The sequence below is a fragment of the Phycodurus eques genome, chromosome 10 (assembly GCF_024500275.1).
Source record: "Phycodurus eques isolate BA_2022a chromosome 10, UOR_Pequ_1.1, whole genome shotgun sequence".
Lineage (NCBI taxonomy): Eukaryota > Metazoa > Chordata > Actinopteri > Syngnathiformes > Syngnathidae > Phycodurus > Phycodurus eques.
The window spans coordinates 27,163,624-27,189,032 of NC_084534.1; the positions used below are offsets into that span (position 1 = coordinate 27,163,624).

At 43.0% G+C, this 25,409-nt stretch overlaps 1 protein-coding gene across 3 annotated transcripts in view; it reads right to left on the reverse strand.

Moving 5' to 3' along the window:
• Positions 1-25,409, reverse strand: part of igsf21a (immunoglobin superfamily, member 21a) — a 168,681-nt gene that overhangs the window by 94,405 nt on the left and 48,867 nt on the right. For 2 of the 3 annotated variants that reach the window (XM_061689109.1, XM_061689108.1), the window contains exon 2: positions 18,242-18,354. In XM_061689109.1, coding sequence (XP_061545093.1) covers positions 18,242-18,354 — 113 coding nt within the window. Of the gene's footprint in view, positions 1-18,241; positions 18,355-21,312; positions 21,404-25,409 lie in introns of those variants that run through there. The other variant, XM_061689110.1, reaches the window with a different exon arrangement.

The window sequence follows — 25,409 nt, forward strand, 5'->3', positions numbered from 1 at the left end:
CGTGGATTAGTTTGTTAGCACCCTGCACATTCTTAATAAACAACTGTAGTTGAGTCACAGATGCGACAAGTTAGTTAGAGAGAGAGAAGAGGGTTGTTAACAACCCTGGCAGATTTGAATGAATAAAAAAAAAAAAATAATCGCCGAACGAGGCTTCAAAATGGTGAAAAATTAAGTCGTTGCCTCCGCTCTCAAACCCTGTGGGCGTGTCGGCCAAACGTGTGAAACCACACCTCGCTGAAAAATGGATGCTACTGCATCTAGCAACTTTCTTGGGAATTGAAATAGCAACAGCGAGCTCTTTTGTAAATTGCGGCATCCAGAGAAGATGGAGGTTAAGCGTAGCTAGCTAGCTAACTGCACACTGTAGTGGTAGAAATGGGCCTAATAATAATAACTTAAGTAACTCCCAATTGCGCCGGATAACCATTGACACGATCGAAGCCACTCTAATTCTTATTAAGCGGTGGACGCTGGACTCATGCCGGACGCCCAAATGCGTACTGGGTGCCGTTTTAGCCACAACCCCACAAATCAAGAAAATTGAAATGGTGGCAAACACACAATTCAGTACTACATTTTTCTCAGTCCTCCCACGTTTTATCTTGAAATGTTTGTAATGTATTTTGAAACAAATTATTTGATTTTCAAACTCATGTTGCAGTCCCCTCACTCATCTAAGCCAGAAAATAGAATTTCCCCTTGCAGGAACATTAAGGGATTCCGTTGATTTATTGTCATGGATTATACACTGTGAAAATAATGTCGAGAAATTGCAAAAATGGACTTTATGGGCTTCTCCCAAGCCCCAGTATATCACATTCATATTGTGTTGCAATAATCCTGCTGAAAAAAAAACAAAGAAACAATCAAGTCAAACTGTAAACTTCTTCAAAGTGTCAATCAAAATGCGCATTATTACTTTTGCAAAGGCAGAATTGTGACTATTGGACGCCCTTTGACGGGTGCAGATGTACCTAATGTTGTGAAAAGTGTACATCATGAATTAATTTGAAAGGAGGGTGACGTAAACGGATCCAATCATATTTTTGTTTTCCCACTCTCGTCCGGCGCGAGAAGCCTATCGGCGCATCTCCGCCGCTTTACAATTCACTTTTATCAGTGTATCGCTAGCCTCGCCGCTAAACCAACTCTATTTATCCTCAGAATTGATTTCAGCTGTACTTGTACATCGGGGCGCCTTCCCGCCTCTGATAGCGCCGAGGAAACATCTTGCTCCGGAGATAGCCGCGCCGCTTTCGAAGGATGCATCGCCCGGCGACAGATTTATCTGACGCCGTGAATTGCGCTGACTTTTCCACCTCGCCGGGGCTTTTATGTGTCCGTTTGAATGCTGTAATTAGAGCCATAAACAAGACACTTTAAATGCCAGATCGGCAACTGTGCCGCATGGGCATTGCTTGGAGCTCTGCCCTTTCAACTCAACGCGTGTTTTACTTTTGACTGCTTTGCCTACCTGAAAGAATGCAGTACTCACACTCTGTTCTTGAGTAGAACAGATTACATGAGTATAAAATATTTTCAGAGTACATACCAAATGAGAAATACAAGAAATATAACTAAGTGTTTGTACTGTGTTACTTCCCAGCACTGGCTGCAAAGAATCCAGCGCGGCTCTGCGGGGTCAAGCGGATTGTGGCGACGAGTGATTTAGCGCTCGGCTGCGCACGTCAGGACACTTATGTCAGGGTTGCAACCAGCTAGATTACAACATGTAGATTTTAATTGGGGACTTCTTGTGGGAGCATCGTGGCAGATGTACACCTTTTTCCCAGAAGCCAAACACCGACTTAGGGCCTACTGACAAACCTGCATTCGGGTTTCGGGGTTATATTTCTATTGCGCAATGTGACGTGTATGATGAATAACTGCCGGCTTTTTTAAATGTTTTAACCCACCTCTTGACGATCTGGACTCCGCACCCAAGCACTCACATGAGCGACGCGTACTGGACTTTAGGTGTCAAGTAGGCTCCTAGCATGATGTGAGTGAAACCTTTGTAAGGAATAACACTAGTGAGAATTTTTTTCTGCAGATCCACTTTCCTCAAAAGAGCTTTTAAATAATACAACAAAGACGAAACTAGCACAAGAAAATAAATAAAAAGCCGGTGTGGACACTGGGCCATTTTTTCAAATCAGCTTTAGTCTTGTGTACACGCTGCAAGATGGGTGGCGCTCACTCAGCTGTTACTGTGTCAACACGGCTGAGCCTGTGTAAGCGATTTTGTTCACAAATTGCCACTAATGCCACGAATCAAAATACAGTGCGAGTGCTTTTATCGGGCCCTTCTTTCTTCACACGTTTCATTTGACTTCTCCAGCTTTTCTAATAATTTTGAGGAAGTGTCCTTGGCATTTGGTTAAACTATGAGGCTGGTTACACAGGACAGTTTCATGCACACGAAAGGTTCCCGGCATACTGGCAAAAAGTCAACACCTGCGTCATACCTTGCTGCACCGTCTTGATGAAGTAGCTTGTAGATTTTTGAGGACTTCTGAAAAGTTCATCAACAATATGAAATCCGACAGCGGTTGTTCCTCTCCTCCTTGAAATGCAAACGCGCTTGATATTTACCATGAGAACAACAATTTATGGCTCTGTGATAAGGTTTAGAGCCCAAACAACTTCCAACACTAACAGCCCCTCTTTGGGATTCAGAATGAACAGTAACGTGTGAAATCAAAATAGCTCCAGACACTATATCTGTATTTCGTAAGCGTAATGCAAGGCTTGTCGCTTACATACAGTACAAAGCCGCATTCTCTCCCCGGCGACGTCGAGACTCGGGAGTCAATTGCGTTGCCACCATTCTAAATCAAGACACAAACAAAATGCTTTTATCTTAACTAGGACGCCTCAGAGCAATATTCATATAGCATACATCAAGCACAGTATGCAACTATTGCATGGTATGATAGATGATCCTGTTTTTACAGCCATTTTGTACATGTATTTACAATTCATTGTTTCAATGTGACCTTAAAGTAAGTGTGACTTTACACTTTCCATTCCAGGACACTAGTGGACTTTCAACACTTTGTAACTTCACAGCAATTTTGAAAATAATATGTTCCACTGTAAAGCCTCCACATACGCTACAGGCAATGTTTTGAGTAACCTTTTAAGATTATGAACAGTCATACAAGTGTACAATGAAGTCAACCATTGTGTAATAAAAGCAAAATAAACTACTCATTCATTGAAGACACCTGACAGACATGTAATGAGAAGAAACAGGAAAATGTTTTGCAGCGCAATACTACCGACACCCAAATATGCATCCTCCCTTCGAACAGTCCGCTGGTCGCTTTAGAGTGCCTTGTTGTCAGCTGTGAGTGCTTACACGTTACGCAGAGAAAGACGGACTACCGAGGAGAGGGGGAAAAAGAGTCCAATGTGAAGCCAGCGTATGGACAGGGGGTTCGCCCTGGTGTGGCCACTTTAGAGTGCCTCGTTATTGCGGCATGGAAAAACCTTGTGGCGACTCAGTGGAATATATTCCAGCCATCTGAGGCATTAAGCGGATACATATTGACAGTTGAGCGGGGGCGTGGTTTCAGCGCATTCAGAGGTTACGATTTTTTATTCATTTTTAGTTAACGACGCTCTTCGCTGTGGCCTGTCAAATTTACAAGACTTTTTTTTTCATTTTACAGGGATTTAAAGTAAAACGAATATAGACTTTGAAATGTTCTTAAGTACAAAAGTACAAATTAATTTTACTGTCAATTATGTACTGTACATTACCCGTTGTCACATGCTGTTGTTTTCGAGCTAGCTAGCTAGCATTGGCTGGACTTTTATGCTATCAAACCAATGTGTTCCTATAGCTTTGCTAATGTGAATTGACTAACCAAAGAAATGCTAAAATTAGCTAATGATAAGTGAAAAAATACAAAGTCCCATTGTTAATGTCGTCGAAGTTAGTTTAAGCACGACTAATTCTGAGGGACCTGGGCAGATTAGATTGACATGGCAACACAGAAAGACTGAAATCTGACTGAACAAAAAGTTTAACACCCCATACACGCACTGGAAGCAATGTAGCCAAGAGAAATTATACACATTTAAAAAAAAAAATCAAATTATAGACTAAAATCAATAAATCCATACAATTTCATGAAAAACATTTGAATCGAGATTGTAAATGTTTGTCAGTGGCATTGCACAAACAACTGTTGCTTTTAATGCTCTTGAAAGCCGGAATATTTTTCAACTATATACTTTTTTTTATTTTTTTTTTTATTTTATTTTTTTACACCCAGCAGTGAGGCTACATTTTTACGTCCGTACCGCTCGTTGGCTGACATAACAAGCGCACTTGTGCAAAGTCGCGAGGTGATGAGGAGGGCGGTGACCTCGCTCCATTTGTTCAGGTCTGACAGCGCAGAGCCTCCGGCCAATGTCTGGGGGCCCTCGCTAGCCAATTTTTTATTATTTTTTTTATTGATAAAGGAACTTGACTGCACTGATTTCCCTGAGAGGCGTTTGGAGTTAATGACCACAAGGAGTAATTTTGTGATGTGACTTACAGAAGCCGTGAGAATGATGTCCTGGATGAATATCCTTTGGCCCACCCGCTGGGGACCGCTCCTCTGATGTCGTTAAGAGTCTCAGACCTCGAGGTCAGCGTCTCATTTTACACGGACAAAAATCTATTAGAAAAGCTATCTCTCTGCACCCGCATTAAATCCACTGGGGAGGAGAGGCTTCCCTCTAATTGTTTTTTTCTTGGCTGCACAACTGGGCATCTTCTACGTTGCCAGTGGACCTTCTCGCCATTATTAGCGTAATTAGCGAGCGAGTCGTGCATTACTCGGGATAGCATGGCAATTTTGGTGGTGTGGTGCCTTTAATCTGGAAATTATTGTCTCCTCGCGTGATTTAAGATGATATAGAGGCTCAGAGGTTTTTGGAGCTATCAAAACAGTTCTCTTGGGATGTTGGGATATTTATTGACGTCCCACGCGACTGAACCCCAAATTATGTTTGACTTTTGAATAATGTGAATTAAATCCGAAGTGACAATGCTTTTGGCTATGAATAATAATAAGGTAACTGTGTCTCTTTACTTGATTTTGCCTCAACTGGTTTAAACATCCAAAATGTTGGAGTGGAGTTTCTTTAGAAAAACACTTGAGTGGCTGTCACGTCCATTCCATCTTTGATGGGAGATTGCGAGGTTTGATTGGTAAAAAGCCTTCTCGGACCATTGTCAGACTTTTAAAAGCATTGCGCTGTGCGAGTGTGTCACAAACGACAAGTCGAAGAGTAAAGTGCATCGCTTGACAAGCAGCCATTTGAGACGGGATAAAAACATCCATCCATCCATCCATCCATCCACCATTTTCTACCGCTTATCCGAGGTCGGGTCACGGAGGCAGTAGCTTTAGCAGACGCCCAGACTTCCCTCTCCCCAGCCACTTCATCCAGCTCTTCCTGGGGGATCCCGAGGCATTCCCAGGCCAGCCGAAAGACATAGTCTCTCCAGCGTATCCTTGGTCGTCACCGGGGTCTCTTCCCAGTGGGACATGCCAGGAACACCTCACCAGGGAGCCGTCCGGGAGGCATCCGAATCAGATGCCCCAGCCACCTCATCTAGTCCCGAAGCACCCCCACAGGACTCCCAGAGGGACACGGTCGAACGCCTTCTCCAAGTCCACAAAACACATGTAGACTGGTTGGGCGTACTCCCATGCACCCTCGAGGACCCTGCTGAGGGTGAAGAGCTGGTCCACTGTTCCACGGCCAGGACGAAAACCACATTGCTCCTCCTGGATCTGAGATTCGACTTCCCGACGGACCCTCCTATCCAGCATCCCTGAATAGACCTTACCAGGGTGGCTGAAGAGTGTGATCCCCCTGTAGTTGGAACACACCCTCCCACCCCAGTCTGCCAATCCAGAGGCACTGTCCCCGATGTCCACGCGATGTTGCAGAGGCGTGTCAACCAGGACAGCCCCACAACATCCAGAGCCTTGAGGAACTCTGGGCGAATCTCTGGTGATCAGTTGACAGCTCCGCCCCTTTCTTCACCCGAGTGTCCAAGACATGCGACCGCAAGTCTGATGACACGGCCACAAAGTCGATCATCGAACTGCGAGCTAGGGTGTCCTGTTGCCTCACAATACGTTTGGGCCTGCCACGTCGGACCGGCATCTTCCCCCACCATCGGAGCCAACTCACCACCAGGTCATCGAACTGCGACCTAGGGTGTCCTGCAGGAGCGCTCTCCAGCACCCCCTCCAAGGACTCCAAAAAGGGTGGGTACTCTTAACTGCTGTTTGGTGCATAGGCACAAACAACAGTCAGGACCCGTCCCCCCACCCGAAGGCGGAGGGAGGCTACACTCTCGTCCACCGGGGTAAACCCCAACGTACAGGCCTCTCACCGTGGGCAACTCCAGAGTGGAAGAGAGTCCAACCCCTCTCAAGAGGACTGGTACCCGAGCCCAAGCTGTGTGTGGAGGCGAGTTTGATTATATCTAGTCGGAACTTCTCGACCTCACACACCAGCTCGGGTTCCTTGCCTGCCAGAGAGGTTACATTCCACGTCCCTATAGCCAGCTTCTGTAGCCGGGGATCGGATCGCCAAGGTCCCTGCCTTCGGCCACCGCCCAGCTCGCACTGCACTTGACCCCTATGGCCCCTCCCACAGGTGGTAAGCCCATGGGAAGGGGGACCTACGTTACCCTTTCGGGCTGTGCCCGGCTAGGCCCCATGAGTGCAGGCCCGGCTCGCCTTCGAGCCCCACCTCCAGGCCTGGCTCCAGAGGGGGGCCCCGGTGACCCGCGTCCGGGCAAGGGAAACTGAGTCCATTGTTTGTCGTCATCATAAGGGGTTGCAATTCACAGTTTTTATTTTATTTTTATGTTTCATTTGAAATGTCATTAAATCTGTTATGTTTTGCATTTTGTCCCTTTACCACACCTAATGTGAGCTGAACCCTGGCCTTTAAATCAAGGTACATGCCAATCTTTAACATTCAACATTATTATTTTGAGCATTTTGGTATAGAAGTTTGTTTTGTCTTTTCAAGTTCCAAAATGCTGTTGTCATGTCATCAAATGGCCACATTTTTCATCTCTTTTCAGTTAAAAAGAGTCTAGGTTGCTATATAGCAGAAGTATGCTCTGGGGTTTCGCGTACGTCGAGAAAGATACGTATCGTATTTTATTAATCGTCTCCTAAGGGTGCCAGAAAGCCGCGTGTCGGTACAAAGAGTGAAGAGTGTGTTTTGATGCATGAAGAGAATCAACCGAGTCCTTTTGGAGAACGGCAGTTTAGCCTGCAGCCATTTCTCAATGGCATCAGAAGCCGCAACAACAACAAAGATGAAAACAAAGACGAGGGGAGGGGGGGGGGGGGGGGGGGGGGGGGGGAAACAACACTATCTCTGAGACATTCGGGATTATCGAAGGAAAGCGCTTCACAAGTAAACACAAGTATTCACAAAATCAGGATTTTCAAAGATGACCAGAAAGTCAAACAGCTTCAAGTTGATTCAAATATTTATTGTCTCCGTGTCTGACAAAAGATGTCGCGTACGTTCCCTAATCGATGATTATTAACCTCCGGTCTTTACCAGCTGCTGATAAGCGAACAAACCCTGATAGCGAGGTTAGCCCTCCCACTGTGTGTTTTTCGGGCCACCAGCTGATGTCCTTGAATAGGCAAACATTAGGATGACGCTTGATAACGCCGATCCTTTTTGTGTTATTGTATTTGGGTTATAAAACACAAACAGTCCATCATTTCGAGGAAAAAACAAAACAACGCTTTCTGCTGCTGCACAAATCTTGCATCATCAACTGTTTATATTGATCCCAGATGCAATTACATTGCTGGTTCAGGCCGGTACACAGAAATATGAATATGCGATGACATCATTTTCAAAGGGAAGATGCCGTCGTGCTTAGCGGGGGGGGGGGGGCATCAGAACCCCCTGCCTAATTCCTAATTCGCTTCTCCCGAATCAAATCTCACTATGAGCGATTGCTCCTTCCAACTAAAAGCTGCCTTTTGATTCGTATCGGCGTCATGACTTCAGTGCTGTTTGAATGGATTGAAACCAAAGGGGGGGCTATTATTGAGTTTGTGCTCAAGTCGCATAAGAGTCGTTCCATTTTTTTTTCCATTTGCTTGAAATTAATCAGCGACTTGCATTATCAGCCAGATGACTGTTCCTTCCAAGATATTTCCCGGACTTTTGAGATATGCACTTGAAAGCCACCAATTACATAACTTTTCAGATACGATAGCAGACATTTTGGAAAAAGGCTCAGTTTTTAGTTAAGTATATTCATAAACACGGGCGGAGCATTGGCCATCTGCCAGGTCGTACCATAACTCGATAGAGGTCCGCGGTGGACCCACAATTGTCACGCTCGAACCAGACAAACCTGCCAGTAACCACAACATGTCGCTGCCACTGCCAACCACAACCCAATCTATAGACTCAATGTCTGTTTTTAATCTATCTACCATATCTAGATATATTTAATTTAATACCTTATGGTATTAATACCTGAGTGCTTCCCGTCCTTTCTGTCACAAATGGAACCATTCCCATTCCCCATATTACCTCATACTACAATTGCCGCATTTCTTGACTGATTCAAACCATTCCAACTTCCACATTTTCAACTCATTCCTATTACCAAAATTGAAAATGAACAGATTTTTAAATATCCACCGTTACCTCCAATTTCCAAATGTCTTGACAATTTCAAACTGTTCCAATTTCAAACTCTTCAGCTCATTCCAATTCCCCAAATTACTGAATTTTCAAAATAGAAGCTCAGAATTAAAATATGTTTTTTAAAATATGTTTAACTCCAGCTTCAAACTGTTCATCTCCTTTAAGTTCATGAAAAACTTTTTAAAAACAGAAATTTGGGTTTCAGACAGTCAGCATATCCATTCAGAATTCCCGCGGAGGTTTTTCTAGTTAATATTATTATTACTACATATTTGTATAGTTTTTTTTAAACAATCTACTGTGTGCAGCTTTACCTTGTCCTGCTGTATCGCTCTAATTTAAAATGTTTTCTAATCTTAAATTAAGAAAGAGAGAATGAAAACCGCAAGCATTGATTAACGCACACCCTTTTTCCAAGGCGACTCCTCGCAATGATCATCAGAATTTGACGCCACACTCCAACAAAGGCAAAATATCTTTGCTGTTTAGCATCGGCCATCTGTATTGCGTACTATGTCTACTTCCAATAGGGGCTTATTTGGGCAAATTCCCTAGTGGGTGTTTGTCAACGTACAAGCCCTGGAATTCACTCAAAGTGGCTTCAAACCAAAAAGGCCGCTCAATTTCAGACACGGGTCCTTGAGACTTTTTCGTGCGTTCTGATCGGATGGACGTGTTCAGCCAATTTCCTGTCGATCTGTGTCTTTTTTGTGTGTTTTTTTTAAACTTTCCAATGGCGCTCCTGAATGAGTCACATTCCTCGGAAAATACAAATGTATGAACCTTGTCCCCAGGTTACACGTGCTTGGAAAAATGTTTTGAGTTCGAGCATCATGAGGCTAACAGAAAAGTGTTTAATTTGTCTGAAGAATAATCAGGAAAGCAACGATTACAAGGGGGCCTTCACACCCCCTGGTTCTAACATCCTAAAAGAAAAAAAAAAAAAAAAAAAAAACATTCGAACGGCGTTCCAAGGCTCATCTGGCATGGAGATGACGTGGACATCCAATGCAAATGCCACAATGAGGGCTCTGATCCACTCCTAATCTCCAAATAATCACTTTTCTGTTTGATTCTTCTGCGATAATAAGAATGGATTTTTGAAAGCCGGGATGATTCTGGTCTGAGGATTATAAATTTGGAAGAAGCCAGAGTTTAAAAAAAACAACAACAATGCAGCAGACGTGATTAATTTAGGAAAATGCTCTAGATGGTCCTCTGTATTCTATATATACTGTACATACGTACATAGACTCGACTGAGTGACTGTTAAATTTGTGATCATTGCATAAGCAAGCATGTGTATCTTGGGTGAAACTGAACACAACACCCCTCAAACTTATGCAGTAGTAAATTTAGGAGGGAAAAAAAAAAAGAAAATGTGCCCCCGACACCGGATACACCAATCGACGGGGAAATTGGTGATGTCCAAAGTGAAAACATCTCAAGGACCCGTGTCCTTGGGTGAATTCAGAGCCTCGTAGTTTGACGAACTAATTTGCCCAAATGAGATCCAATCAGAATCGGGCATCCTAAACAGATGGTCGATGCTGAATTATGAAGCTCCCCCCCCCCCACCCCCCCACCCCCCTGACCACCCCAATGCCATCTAATATGGGCAGGACAAGGTGTCAAAGTTTGATGCGCATTTAGGACTCCCCATTAAGTCTCCTGGTATCCAAATATTTTATATTAAAGAACTGTGTATGAATATGATGAAAAGATGAAAATATGTTTAGCCCTCATGCCTGAGAGAGCAAGAGAGTCATTAAGGGAAAGTCAGGCGATCTGAGTGAGCTCATTAATTAGTCAGAGGGGATGTGCTTTGTACTTGGAGACGACAGTAACAAAAGACGACATTATTTACTCCGGGCATCACCGGCAAGAAAGCATCCCATTTTCACGTCAGTGGCATCCATTAGCGGCCCACGACTGCTCCCCTCGCTGCTATTAGCATTTGTGGATGAAAAGGAGGCCTCGTCTCCTGTTTTGCTGACATGAAGTGCGTAATTATCACCCTGTGTACAACAGGCTGCCTATTTGCCTCTGTGAGATCATCGCGGGGTGGGGGAAGGTGGCAACGCAATGATCCACATCACTGTAGCTCCCTTTGGGGCGCCATAGTCGGCATCGAGCAGCGGGCCCGTCAGAAGGGGGCTCCTGGCGCTCTTATATAATAGAAATATATTATATATATAAGTGCAGAAAAGCACTTCATTTTCCAAGCTACGTTGAGGGTGGTTGGGCACCTCAATTAGAAGCAACACACCTTCGCTAACCTGGAAACAAGAATTGCAAGGCATATCCCAATTTTGCCTCAATTTGGTTTCCTGATAAGAAAAGAAATGGCTCTGGAGTGCAGTCACCAAACCTGAAGATGGGTGACTCGAGTCACGACTTGACTCAAGTCAGACTTAAGACACCAATTTTAGGACCTTGACTCCCTAAACTAAAAGCCTCGACTTTGGCTTGGTATTCACGAATTTGATTTAGGCTTGAACGACGAGTCTCGCCTGCTTACATTTGAAAATCTACATTTTCAAGATTTTTGTTTGTTTTTGAAAGACAAGTAAATGTTTGATGAGGCGTGCAGAGACAAGCGAAAGATCCTAAGATGATGACATTTGGATTTGAGAATGACGTTTTTGATCAAATCAGAAGAACAGAATGGCAACGTGCAAGGTTTCAACTCACATACCACAGAAGCAAGAACTGTCCCTATAATACCGATAAAGACAGGGAAGCTGACTTCGCAGTTGAATTCAGATAGCTGGTCAAACATGAACTAAGCTTCATGTTGTTTATGCGTTTGATTCAGGAGACAAAGTAAATGATTGTGAATGTGTCGGTACAGCAAACTAAGACAAGTTCAGTTACTGTTGACTGATGACTAGCCCAAGTATTGACTTGACTCGACTGGGAACTAGACTTGACTTTCTTCATTTTTGCCACAGTAACTTGGGACATGTTTGAAACTTGACGGTCAATACTTACTCCCATCTCTGCCAGTTACTACAACAAAAATATTAAACAGTGTTCAATGACGGACTGTGTGAATATGTCCACGAATGCTAAGAATTGTTGTGTTTTTATCAAGGTGGCTCTTGAACTGGCTATCACTGTGTACCTAATCTCATGGTCAGTGACGGAGTGACTCTGTATGATGAGAAAGCGACCATATTCGTTTCATTTCATTCGTTAAAATGACATATTTCCCAATCTAGCGATTTCGTTATTCCTCATGACTAGTGGTTAACATGTCTGCCTCACAGTCAAGCGATCTGTGTTTGAAACTCTGTCTAACATGCATGATAGGTTCTTTAAAGACCGTCGGACCATTGCCCATCGGTGTGTGTGTGAGTGTGAATGCTTGTTTATCTATATGTGCCCTATGATTGGCTGGCAACCACTTCAGGGTGTACCCGCCTCTTTCCCAGAGTCAACTGGGGTAGGCTCCAGTTAGCCTAGTTGTTCTTGCACCCTCTGACTGCATCCTTTTGCATAGCAGATGTGAAAATCTGTCTTGAAGAGTTTTGTCATATGACTCACTTAGTGTGCAGGATACGCTTCCTACTCAATTCCCACCGGGGACGAGGCACCGCCGCCAAGTTGGACACCCGAACCATCGCCACAGGAGAGCGCTGCGCCTTCCACACCGAGTGAGCCGACTGTTGCCCGGGCAACCCTTTCTTGCAGATTTTAAACTTGGCTCCGACGTGAGCCTACGCCTGCGTCTCTCCACAATGAAGGAACAGGATTAAGGGCAAGGAGAAACAAACGCTCCAGTATCTGCAAGTATAGCGAACCCTTGGAAATAGGACAACTCGCATGACCTCAAATTTCAAGTCAAAGCTGCACTAGAGAACTAAACTGGATTTATACCGCAGGTCTAAGTGCTTAGCACTAGAGAACTAAACTGGATTTATACCGCAGGTCTAAGTGCTTAATTCCAATTTAATACCATGTATGTGTATGATGTATATGATATTATATGTGGATCTGCATGTTTACGCTGCATTTGCAACATAATGTATGTAAGAGGCATGATTCCACGATTCAATGCATATTTTTTTCTATTAATGCAACTACTATGGCTTAACAGAGCAAAAAATAAAAAATAAAAAATGTGAATGAAACCAAACAGTGTAAATCCTTCTTTGCCATGTTTGTATGAAGTGCATTTTTATCTGTTTGCTAAACATGTTGTTTTGAATCTAATTTGCCATGTTGTCTTTCCTGCAAATTCAATTTTTGGTTCTTTGTTACCGTCAAGTTATTCTCTTTGCTAGACCGTGTGGTGGCATCATACACACACACACACACACACAAATAAATAAATAAACACCAAAAACAACAATATTACCTTCTGCAACAGATTTCAAAGGAACTCATGCCAGCGTCACATCGGCCTCAGGTAACACACTCCTATGCTTCTTGGCAGACAACAGATAAGTCATTTGCATGGCTGCTAGATTGAGCTTGGACCCTGTATACAGCCTTAATGGGATTTGAGAAAATGTGGGCCAAAGGAAATTTGAGGACCAACCGCCCCAGTGAAAGCCGGAGGGCATTAAAAGAAGACACAGCGAACCTGTGTGGGCATCAAGTGTCTCATTGCACTCTACTACTACTTTTTTTTTTTTTTTACTTGACGTCTACTTTGCACTTGCACTCAGGTCAGCGTGTCGAAATGTTTCCAAATATAATCCTTGTGTTGTTCTCCAAGCAATTAAGGCAGCTGGCCCGCGTCCAAACACAGCTGGCCGGCGATGCTTTAACTTGCACGTGGGTCACGTTTGTGGGCTCACAGCATCACAGCGAATTAAGTCAGGAAGGAAGACCGGCGAATGCGGCATTTGGAGAGCACGACGCCTACAAAGTGACTAACGGCTGCGATGTGTTTTCCGCGGTGCGGTGGAAGCGAGTCCGCAACAAAACCCGAGATGTACGACATTTGTTAAACAATTACATGAACTAACTCAAGTGTACGACCTAGAAAAGCACTGTATAAATCAGATGAATTATTAAGACCCAAGCAAGTTTACTGTTATTCTTCTGAAGAATGAATTGCCTTTCGGGGCGGCTTCAACATGGCCAAAAACTGACCAATTTTTGCAAGAGCATGTGTCCTGGTAAAAAGGATATGTATTATTAGTGGTTCCCAGCAAGTTGGAAATAATTAGCTCACGAAACCAGTTTTACAAATTGACACGAAATTGGGTGGACATTTCTATCCTAATAGGGTGTGCGAAAAAGTGATCACTAAGTCATTGGAAAGCGCAATTTTGGGTGAATTCCACAGCTTGTAATGGGAGGAAATCCTCCTATCATCATCATTATTATTATTATTATGACCATTTTGTCTCTAATGCTGCAGAGGTTTAAAAATGCGCCGTTTATTGAGTAAAATATGAATCTCACTTTGTGGAAAAGGCAAGCATGAGGTCAAGTTTGTACGTCCTTACATTTTACTTTGCAGAAGAGACCTCATTCACCAGTAGGAATAAAATGGAAAAGTATTCAATATGAAAGAGACCCAAATCCTTCAGTGTTATCTCTCTTGTTCCGCACATAAAGTTGAAGAGCGTTCTGATTAATTGTGGCTTAAAAGGTTCTCTAAAGCGATCCGCTTTATCTTGACGTGCACGCTCGCTTATTCCGACTGCAGTCTGCAAGCGGCGAAAATCCTCAAACGGAATATGTCAGGATGCAGAAGCCGCCGGCGTTGAAATATTCCGTCTGAGCGCAAGTGGTGCTGATTGGCTGAGCTTCGATGAGATGAAGTATTCCCCAGGTGAGTGTCAGCCTGGGTTCCACTGGAACTGGAGGTAAATCGAGAAGTCAACAGTATTTAGTCAAATAAAAGGCCAAGATGAAAAGAAAGTTTGGCAGTAGAGTACGAGCCGCTGATTTATAATTTATCGGCGGTGATGCTGAGTCGAGGCCACCCGAGAGACGGTCGCGGCCGCTTTCTGCTGCAACCTCGTTACTTGCCTCGTGAGAACGCAGCCTTCAAAATTTTCTTTCATCGCCGCCTGATGAAATTACCTACGCCGTCGCACGAAGGAATGCCGTCAGTGATACGCAGGTGACTTCCTCCTGACCTTGAGGAGGTCGACTCGCTCTGTAATGACCTCAGCCAGAGAGGAAGTAGGAAGTATCCGAACAATGTACTCTAGTTCCCTCGTGAATGGACAGATCTCCACTTTAGACGTGTCTGTGTTGCAGTATTGTGACTCCATTAGTGTCAATTTACGACTGTGTCATCACAGTATCGCTTCTCAAAAGTGTCACAAAATTAGTATTTGGTTGGATGAGAGTTTCAGATGTATTATAGTATTACAGTACAGCTGTGTTACACTATTACTACAAGATTGTGTTACAGTTACATCTATATTACAGTGTTACTTTGCAACTGTGCCACATTATTACGATACGGTTGTGTTGGAGAAGCTACAGCGTACTAAATTATTACTTTACGAGTATAATACGATACGGATACCGATACCAAGTACCGATACCACTAGTATTTTTGATATATAAAATTTCAATTAATACCATGACAGATAATTGTAAACATAGACCTTGCTCTCTTTCTAATGCACATTATGATTTGGTGAGGTGTCAAACTGCAGCAGTGTAGCGCCAACCACTGGCGAGGAGGACTTACTCGTTGTCGGACTTTTATTTTATGTATTTATTTTTTTGCCTTCAGTATCAGTGACTGCTGTATTAGCAGGCTTCAGTGCGTACCTTGAAATAATAATACTATAATAATAATACCGGTATCGTCCCGATACCGATACCTGGTATTGGTAGTTGCCCATCCCTGTATGTAACCAACATTGTACATTAGACTACATTACAATTTACTCAACAACAGAGTAGATTCCTTGAAAAGCGGTTGCACGATCAGATACGATTGGTTATTTTTGGGGATACTTTATTTTATTGTGTTTTTATTGATGTTGTTGCCATTTTTTTTCTACATAAAAGGTGTGTTTTCCAAATAAATGGAGAAAAGATCTGAGTAAATTGCCATATTAAGGAATAATACTACATCAGAATAAAATTTGGTCCATAAATATATTTTGTATTATCATAACATATGATTATATTTTTGATTTTTCAAAAAAATCAATGACAGCATATATCATTTGTATTATTTCATTCCCTTAATCAATGTGAATTGATAATGAATCGAATCAATAAGCAGTATCGACAATGGAATCGTAATTTCGAATCAATTCCCATCCTCAGTTGCGCTACAACAGAAGATCTGGAAGCAGCGTTGCCTCATGTTGCCTGTGTCACAGTATTCCTGTGTTACCGCACAAAAACGTCACAGCAATACTTTACTCTGTCTCACTTGTGTTACTACACGTGGGTCACGGATTCAGTTTGCACTTGTGTTCCTGTTCGACTTTGTCACATTGTTATGATGGGACTGTGTCAGTTACTATAAAAACCAAGTGATTATAAATGACCTTTAGAATACTTGTGTGTCACTGTGACTCAGCCATATAGTGACACTGTGACATTGTCATATGGCGACGCCCGGTCACAGTACGAATGTGTCCCAGCGTGAGCGACCGCATTACGGGCGCGTCGTCCGCGTGATCGTAGCGTTAGTGGGCAACTGTATCAGTGTTACGCCAAACCTGTCACACTGTGACGCTGGTTCGGGCTCTTCCTGTCATTTTTCCTGCCAGCGTTCTCCAACACGTTTATTTGAAAGGCATCATGTTGCAAAAAAAGGAGAGACATCAAAATACTTCGAGGGTGTGTTTGCGAGGAATGGAGTCAGCAGGTAAATAGAAGAAACCAACACGGGGGGTGAATCGGAGAGGGGCCGGGGGGCCGTGCAGCCGTGCCCTCGTTTCCAGCAGCGAGTCCAAATTGTTTTTGTGTTTTCCAACAGACCTTCACAGCGGATGATTGCTGTTTGTTTGCTGCGAGAGCAATTGCGCTGAGACTTCAGTCCAAAACACAGATTAAGGTTTGTTCCGTCACCTTAAAAAGCGGTTACCGTAACCGTGGTAACGGCGCTCACCAAAACTTAAAGGAGGAGCCAAAACAATGGGTCTGAATTTCTCATGTAAAAGCAGGTGAGCTGCATGAGAGTTCAGCGAGACCACGTTGAGCGAACAATCAGATGTTCCAAAACCAATCAAATAACAAAAACAAAAAACTTCACGAGCCAAATCATGGTTACATGATCTAATTCTAATAGAGCAATCTCCCACTACTTGCCCTAACATAACCGACAACACCCAAAAAAGTTAGAATTGCCTAAATTAATACTGTAGTTTAAACTGTAAATATCAAAATATCTGTACAGGCATTATTTTAAGTCGTACGCGTAAAGATAAGTCAACCACTGATCTGAGTAAAAGGTAAAAGCAATAAAACAGCCAGTCTTAACTTTAGGATGACAACAATTGTTTTGTTTCACATGCACCACTCATCAGCCTCATTAAGAGTCCTGCTGTTTTGACAAAGATAAAGGTTACTGTTATTGAGGAGTTTTAGTCATAAAGTCAAGAATACGACAACGCACATCAACGAACACACGCGTATTAATTTCATGCAGCGGCTTTATGGCCCAGAATAAACTCCTACCGGCATACGTTGCTTTTTTTCCCCCCTTCTTCTTCTTCGTCTTCTCCCCAACAGAAATGTAATTATTGGCAGCAGTTGCACAGCGTAGTGAAGCGCTCGGGACTTTAATAACCGTTGACTCGCCAGCTGTGAACTATACAGCCAGGGACGCCTCCCAAGCAGCTGGCCAAAGTAAAAGGCCGAGGCTTGACATGGCAGAAGAACTGGCACACGGGAGACCGATTTCCTTTGTCGCAGTAAAAGTCCTTATTAAATGGTTCACTCACACAGAGGTACAAAAGGTACTCACATCCTGTACTGTGTTTTGAGTTTTAATTGATTGTACATTCCAAAATACAACCCTTTAAACTGATAACATTTAGTGTTGTAGTGAAGCAACAACTCCATTATGAGCAAGTCATGCTATGAACGTAGCAGCCGAGGCTAACATCAGCTTGTTTAGTTAGCATTGCTAGCGCTGCTACTTTGTTAAAGAGCCATTTGCGTTCTCTGTGAATTTGACAATTGCGCTCGAGGGGGCGAGGGATTAGTGAAGCGAGGCTACATTCAAATCTTGCTAACAGTTTTAACACTTCAATCTCCCCCTTTAAGTAGAAGTACAGATACTTGTAAGAAAAAAGATCAGTTTTAGTTTCGTTTCCCTCTTTTATTAACTTACAATGTGCTAGCATTGAGAAGCAAAAAACAAACAAACAAACAAAAACCACGTCGCATGCTTTTTTGAAACCAAGAACGAGCTCATGTTGGCTCGACTTGTTTCCTTTGCTAATGTTGAGTACAGAGGAACAAAACATTTTAAACTAGCTCATAACTGAAAAATAAAAGTACATTTCAGAGATTTTTTTTTTTTTTTGTTATTTTCTTTTTTGAACTCCAGAACCACCGCCGTACTCACCCGATACCAAACGATTTCCCGGAGCCTCCCATCTGTCTTGAAGTTACACTTGAGAGTCACGGTCTCCCCCACGACCACGGGAGGCAGCGGCTCGATGGTGACAGTCAGATATCCTGCCAAGGCACAGACGCACAGAAAAATCACACACACTTTAATCTGGAACTTGAACGAAAACAGTCGTGCCGCCATAAGATGTTCATGGATTTTAAGTATGTAAAGCAGAAAAAGAGGCGGCTAATGACTGATTTCCGTCCCATCTGGTAAAACCAATTTGTGCCGCGCAAACGGCAAGTTGGCCACCTGTGCGCAAAGACGTCTCGAGTCATCCTTCATAACAGGCTAACTGTTGCATGCAAATGACACTATTCCTGTGTTTATTAGGAGAGGCCGCCTTGATAAAGTTTCTGTGGGGAGCAAAAAAAAAATACAAAATAAAATGGACAGCTTGCTGTCTGGTGAAAAGACATCTCAAGAAGGACCACTGACATAGCTGACTTTGATGCAGTCGGCATGGGATTAATTCCCATTGATGAGCCTCTGAGATTGACTAGAGGAGGAGAACGGCTGGATGGCAAAGAATAAAAGTGGCACTAGTTATTTGCTTGTTTCCAGACTAATACTGTCATGTTCTGATCTACGCTTCCATCAGACGGGACATTGTGATTTCACAGGAAAGTTGTAGAAGTGTTGTAAAAACTTGAATTCGTATTAAGTGTTGCATATTGATATTTATCGCTTTACTACGTAGTTGAATGATAGTTGATTACTGTGAGAAATTGGCAATATGTTCACTGTCGCCATATACTTAAATGAATATCATTATCGGTACATGTATACATATAAATCAAGGTCATTTGACCAAATTAATTCTTTCAGAAGTGTGCATCAAACTGGTAGCTCTTCGCATTAATCGGTATCCGAAAAGTAGCTCTCAGTTTTAAAAAGCTTGGAAACGCTGCGTTAGAAGTTCTCGGTGAGTCGCACCCAGTGACAAGCTTCAGTCTCCATTGATGCATGTCAACAGCAGCGTTCCTACTGGGAAACGACAGTAACAACCACAGGGGGTGAAAATGCAAGAGAATATGTGTTACACCCCACTGTCTGCAGCTTTCACTCGCCCGGGAAGACTTTGTATAAAATCGGAGCGTGTGTCTGTGGTATTTGTGAAGTGATCGGTCAGTGATGTTGGACCTGCTGGCTTGGGATCGAAAGAAAGTTTAGAAATGCGATTACAGTGCAGGCCATTATTTCTACCCTTTACCAATTGGTGTTGCGTTATAAATGACTGAAAAGGCTGATTAGTCAGCCTCGGTGAGTGTTGGTTTGGAAGTTCAAGACAAGTCACATTCCTGAACCAAGGTGAAAATCCGTGACAGAGAGATTTTTTTCATTTAGAGTTTAATCCTTAAAATATCCCTCCCACATGATTTCAACACATTTAAACCGATTAAAACACTGTTTGCGAAAATTCAAAAGATATTTCAACTCATAAAAAAAAAAACAATATGTTCAACCGACTAATCTCCAATACCCCTGGTATGACTGCGATAGAAAAACTCCGATGTAGACATACGTAGACCTTAGGATTCAATGACCTTGATAGATCGTCTTCAACCCGATACATTCAGTTGCTTGCCAGCTAACAGTAGCACCGATGCTCAGCTTTACATTCCGGCTAACCGAAACCAGAACACGGTAAAGACAAACCACAGAAACCTATGCGCCCACGTACTGTAGATCACGAGCAGCGTGTCCGTCACGTCAGCGCAACCTTAAATGTGCTCATTAAAGGATGTTAATTAAATCTGCGGCGTTGAGGGCTCTTCTCTCTCGAGTCAAGTTGAATGGTTAAACCTTAGCTCATCATCCGCTTTGAGAAAATCCCCAACACTTGACACAAAGCCACCAGCGGAGCAGTCCGGACTCGCGAATGTTTTTGCCTTGGAAGAAAACGTGCTCATCGTGCATGTCCGGAAGATAATAAAGCTTACCTTTGATTGACATGGTCAAAAAGGTTCATTCTTCCAAACTTAGCAATATGATCCTTGTAAAGGCAGAATTGTCGAAGTAGGTCTTGTATTGGATTGAGTGAGATTGTCCTACTATTGTGATATGTGAGACTAGGGTACAATATTTTAAAGGTCTCCTGGTTTACTCATGCTGGTGAAGAAAGGCAATTCGGTGTGACACAGGGGTGGGGGCCCGGAGGGGAATGTAGTTTCGCCAGTGGACGAAACTCTGCAGGAAAGGACGGGGAATTTTCAAAAGAGCAAATTGCACGGATGCTGCACTCGTCAGGGCGCTTCACGTCTAGAGGAATCGCGGGCTGCGCTAGGCGAGCTCGCTGTTCCCACGCGAGCCAATCGCGGTCACGTTATGAATTTCATGCGCTGTAATTGCTGCGTTCCTCCCAAACAAACCGTGCTTCTCGTTACACCGAGGCTAAAAGGGGACCCGTGCGGGTGGGAGAAACGGCAGCAAAGCTCACGCTTTCCCATCAGTTTTCCACAAAACGAGAGCATGAAAATGGGCAAGATTTGTACTTATCGAGAGGACATTATTTAAGCAACTGCATTGCAACGCCAATCTGCACAGGGAGCGTATCGGGACATGGTACACGCTGCTACATTGTGAAAACGGTACCAAACAAATCACGCGAGGGACTTGCTTCGGCGACCCCAAATGGGACAGGCCGAAAGTCGCAACATTTAAATACCAATTTATTAGTGCAGTTAAAGACACAAACAAAAATCCACTTATCTTCATATTAAGTCCATTTGCAGGTGTGGAGTGGTCAACCAGAGTGTGCGAGGCATTTAATTGGCACATATTAGTGGCTCGCTGGCATCTGACTTGTTTTCATCCGGAGGAACAACAACATTTAATGAAGGCTCCACGCTCTTCTTCGTCCCATTAATAACGGCAATTTGCCCGGATGCAAATTGCTGTGGTTTTAAATAAATAATCTATAATATATAATATAATATATATAAAATAATAAAATAAGAGTGACTGGCATGAAGGTGCGCTCACCTTAACAATAAGAGTGACTGGCATGAAGGTGCGCTCACCTTAACAATCAATCCAAACCATGGTCGCATCTTTATGCTCATTCATTGAGAATGCAAATGTTGAAAGACATATGAACATACAAGAGACTTCATGAACTACTAGTCAAAAGTCCAAAGTACATAGTTTCACACTCTGCGAACATCATCGATTTGATCCGAATGACGTCAAAGCGCAAACTCTGTGTTATGGGAATAAAGCAAGCTTTAACAAAAGCCTTTCTACCGAGTTACGCAAGCCTGCTCCTTTCATCACTTGTCATTCGCTAGACTTCGGGCTCAGGTGTGTGTGTTGCGGCCCTAACGGAGAAAAAAAAGAAAAAAAACTTCTTTGTCAGTCGGTGTTGGGGAGGAGCGGTGTCAATCAAAAGTCCAACAATGACACAGTAATCCCCGCATATTTGCGGTTCACCATTCACAAACTCACCTTTCCCCAAGACGCCACAATATACCACCAAAGCCTGCCTTAAAAGGAATTGGTATCAAGGAAGTATGTTGAACGGATACATCTGGACTGCAAGACAAGCTTTGTACGTCGGGTTTTAGCCTGGGTTGTTAGCAGAAGTTATGGAGAGGCCTCGCCACGTGTGCATGTACACGTGGTACACGTCCTGTGTATTTCTCAAAATATGGAAACCAAAAACAGGCATAAAAGTAAGTCCACATCTCATGATCGGAAAAAGGTTATGTGACATTACATAAAGTTAAGTAAACGGACAAACTGTAGTTGTTAATCAAAATCAGACTTTTTGACTAAGAAACCAAATATGGACAAAGCGGATACAAAACTGGGTCAAACCGATGTAGCTGTCTGAGGGGCCTTTTCTGGACACTTGTATGACAAAACCAAGGTGTTTTTTTGTTGTTTTGTTTTTTAAATACAATTTACACTTATTTACCAAGTCCATGTTAGAGAGTCACTATGGAGGTCTAACTAGGCAAAATATGGGACCTTTAAACTGATTTTCAGGGGATGGTCCTGTCTCATTCACCCCGCCACCCTGTACTGTGGGGCAGAGTATCGCATTGTTTTGAGCAGCAACTACTTATGGCAGCTGCAGCCCAGAGTATTGAAAAAAAAAATTCCCTCATGGAGGCAGCTCTTCATCACCAAGCTGGCAAATTAGTGTGCGGATACGTGCACGTTCTCAATGCAGCAGACACATCGCCAAGTACAAATACCCCCAAAGTACAAAGGACATGTCAAAAAAAAAAAACTGCGTAAATTAAGACTTTGCCAGTAAATATATTCATGCGTCCATTTGAATGTTCAAACTCAAAGATATTTACGGGAGGTGGGTATGTATGAACGTGTGCCCATTGGGAGGCAATCCAAATTAGAATTGATTTGACAGTCTGCCAGTTTCACAATCGTCAGGACCCCAAATTGCGCCACGATCCATAAAATCCCACATAATTATACAGCATAAATCAGAATCCATTAAGGACCCCAGAAGAGTCTTTGATCTCTGAACACGTAAAATAAGAAAAATAAAACACACACACACAAGCAAGAGGTGAGACCACAAGGCATGGTTCACGGAAGCAGCCTCGGGAGAGTCCGAGCCGTCGACGTTTCACGGCCACAGTATACGGGGGAAGATAAGACATGAATCCAAGAGCTGTCCGGGAACGTCGATGTGGGGAGGATAAATGCGTCGTTAGCTCGTGTGTGTGTTTCCTCTGGAGAGTTATAAATACTTATATAATCAGGGCAGGGGAGGCGGGAAGCATGATGAGTTTACCGCCAACACAAGACGTAAAGCGCAATACTGTTGCGGGTAAAGCTCCTTAAAGACGTTGATGGAATTTTAAATGTAAAACTATCATGAAAGCATTAACTCTAGGCACGGTTTTGCGTATTTCTTTGGGTTTCTGTTGCTAATTTTTGTGTGAAGCTCATTGGAAAAGATGGAACAGCCTGGAATGAGTGGACACAAACTTCCAAGTAGGAAGACTCCAGGATCGTCCTATCAACCCCGACTTGTGATCAAAGTTGACCTCAAATGTTTTATTGTTTTGATTCTATTTCATCTTTTCCCTATTGAAATGAATGGAAATGACATGCATCTGTTCCGGCCTCCTGAAAAAAAAAAACACGACATAATATATATTTTTAATAAGACAAATCGCACGTTTTAGTACTTTACTAAAAAACATACAATAAATGTTTGAATGTAAAGAAATGGAACAATTTTTGCTACTGTTTTTGCTTCAATTCAATGGCCATTGTGCTGTCTCTCCTGGTATGCACTCCTTGGCCACCTGGAGGCAGTATAATAGAGAGATGAATATACTTGCACATGGAGAGGGTCTCAACTCCTCAGTAAAGCGCTAATATTAGTCGTTATTCGCAGAGGATAAATAATTTATTCCTGGGAGTATTGTTATTGATGCTATTCTTTTGCATTCTGTTAGCTACGAAATTTCCCATAATGTGTCAACATTAAGCCAGCAGACTTTAAGACTTGGTGATGTGGTTGTTTTGAATACACGTGAAATTGTCATTGTTCCATTTACTTTGACAGTAAACTTTGACTGAGCGTGGCAATAAACAGCGTGAAGCCTCTTTTTTGAAGAATTGTTAACTCGTATCAAGGCACCACTGTAATGGTAAAAAAAAAAAAAAAAAAAAAGTACTTGAAAAATTATGCCGTTTTGGTAACATCAATATTACTTTATTATTGCCATTATTTCCACTCAGGAATGGATTGTGTCCCAACCTTAGCAGTCTTATTGTGTATGTTTATTATTCAGTGATTTCCGTTTCGATGATATACAGTAAAAAGTATCATTTTGACATATCTGGGTGGACTCTGTGGGAATGAAGCTGTAAATGCATCCTTCCTGTCAGTCATGTAAAAACAAGTCAGCCATCTGGCTTCTTGGTAAGTGCATTTTAAAAAAAAAACTTCTTGACATCATCGACTGCGGGGGGAATCAGGCACTTGAAGGTCGGGTATGTGGCGATGGGAGGTGGGATTGCAGTTCTCATCCAATCATGACAAATAGGTCATTTTCGAGACTGAGACTGCTGTCAACCAGATAAAGCAATGGCTTCACTAGCCACGCCCCCAAAACATATACAATGTTCCATTTAAAATGTCACAGTTACTGTAAAATAATGAATGATGAGCTTCTTCTGAAGCACTTCACATTGACATTAATGGAATTGCATTGATATTTGCCTTGCAGTCATATCAAACAGTGAACAACGTCGGCCAAGTATCACTTGTGTGGAGACAGCCGAACAAATGCAACATTTTTTTTACCAGTACTGTCAGCGAGATAAATGAGAGCCGGTTAGCTAAATGTTCTTGCTTTTCACATTTCAACGTGCTCACAAAAAGCCTGAAATACAAATGAACTGGTGGCGGAGTAGATAACGTCGGGCGGGCGTCTAATGCGGCAAATCGACTGCAGACACAAATACAAACGGGCCGTGTCAGAACTTGTCGGTTCTGCTCGAACGCGTTATTCGTTTTCCTTGTGAAAGCAAAGGGACACCTGTGCCGCGCCAGTATACACCGCGCTCCCCACCAAATCCCCGTAGCTTAATACCATGCTCCCAAAAAAGCAATCTCCCAAACAGCCGTTTATCTTGTTGTTTACCGCGCTATATTTTAATTTGCGTAAAAGCCTGCTTGCAGTGCAATCATTGTTTTACATGTGAATGCCACACACGACAAACTGATAAATACACATAATTCCAAACTGTGTCCTAATGTTATTTTCACCTCTGTTTGCAAAGTGTCCGTTTGTATTTACAAAGGAGATATTCCGTTGTCTTTAATAAGCAACACAGGACTCGGGCGGCATATTAATGAAGGCCTCTGAAGCAGCAAGTTGTCGTGGTAATGCGGAGTGGGGACAGGCGAGTGCTGCGGTCCGTCGCCATTTGTGCATTCAGCGCGTGAACTTCACACTAGCGCGGGTCACAGGCGCTGGCAGGCAAACGAGGGAGGGCGGCGTGGAGAAAATGGCGGCTCTGAATCTCAAAATTCAGCGAGGATGAAGTGAGACGCCGCGCGTCTTCCGTGTTATTATCCGAAGCTGCATATTTAAAGGCTTTCAGAGTGGGTGCAAATAACGAGAAATAA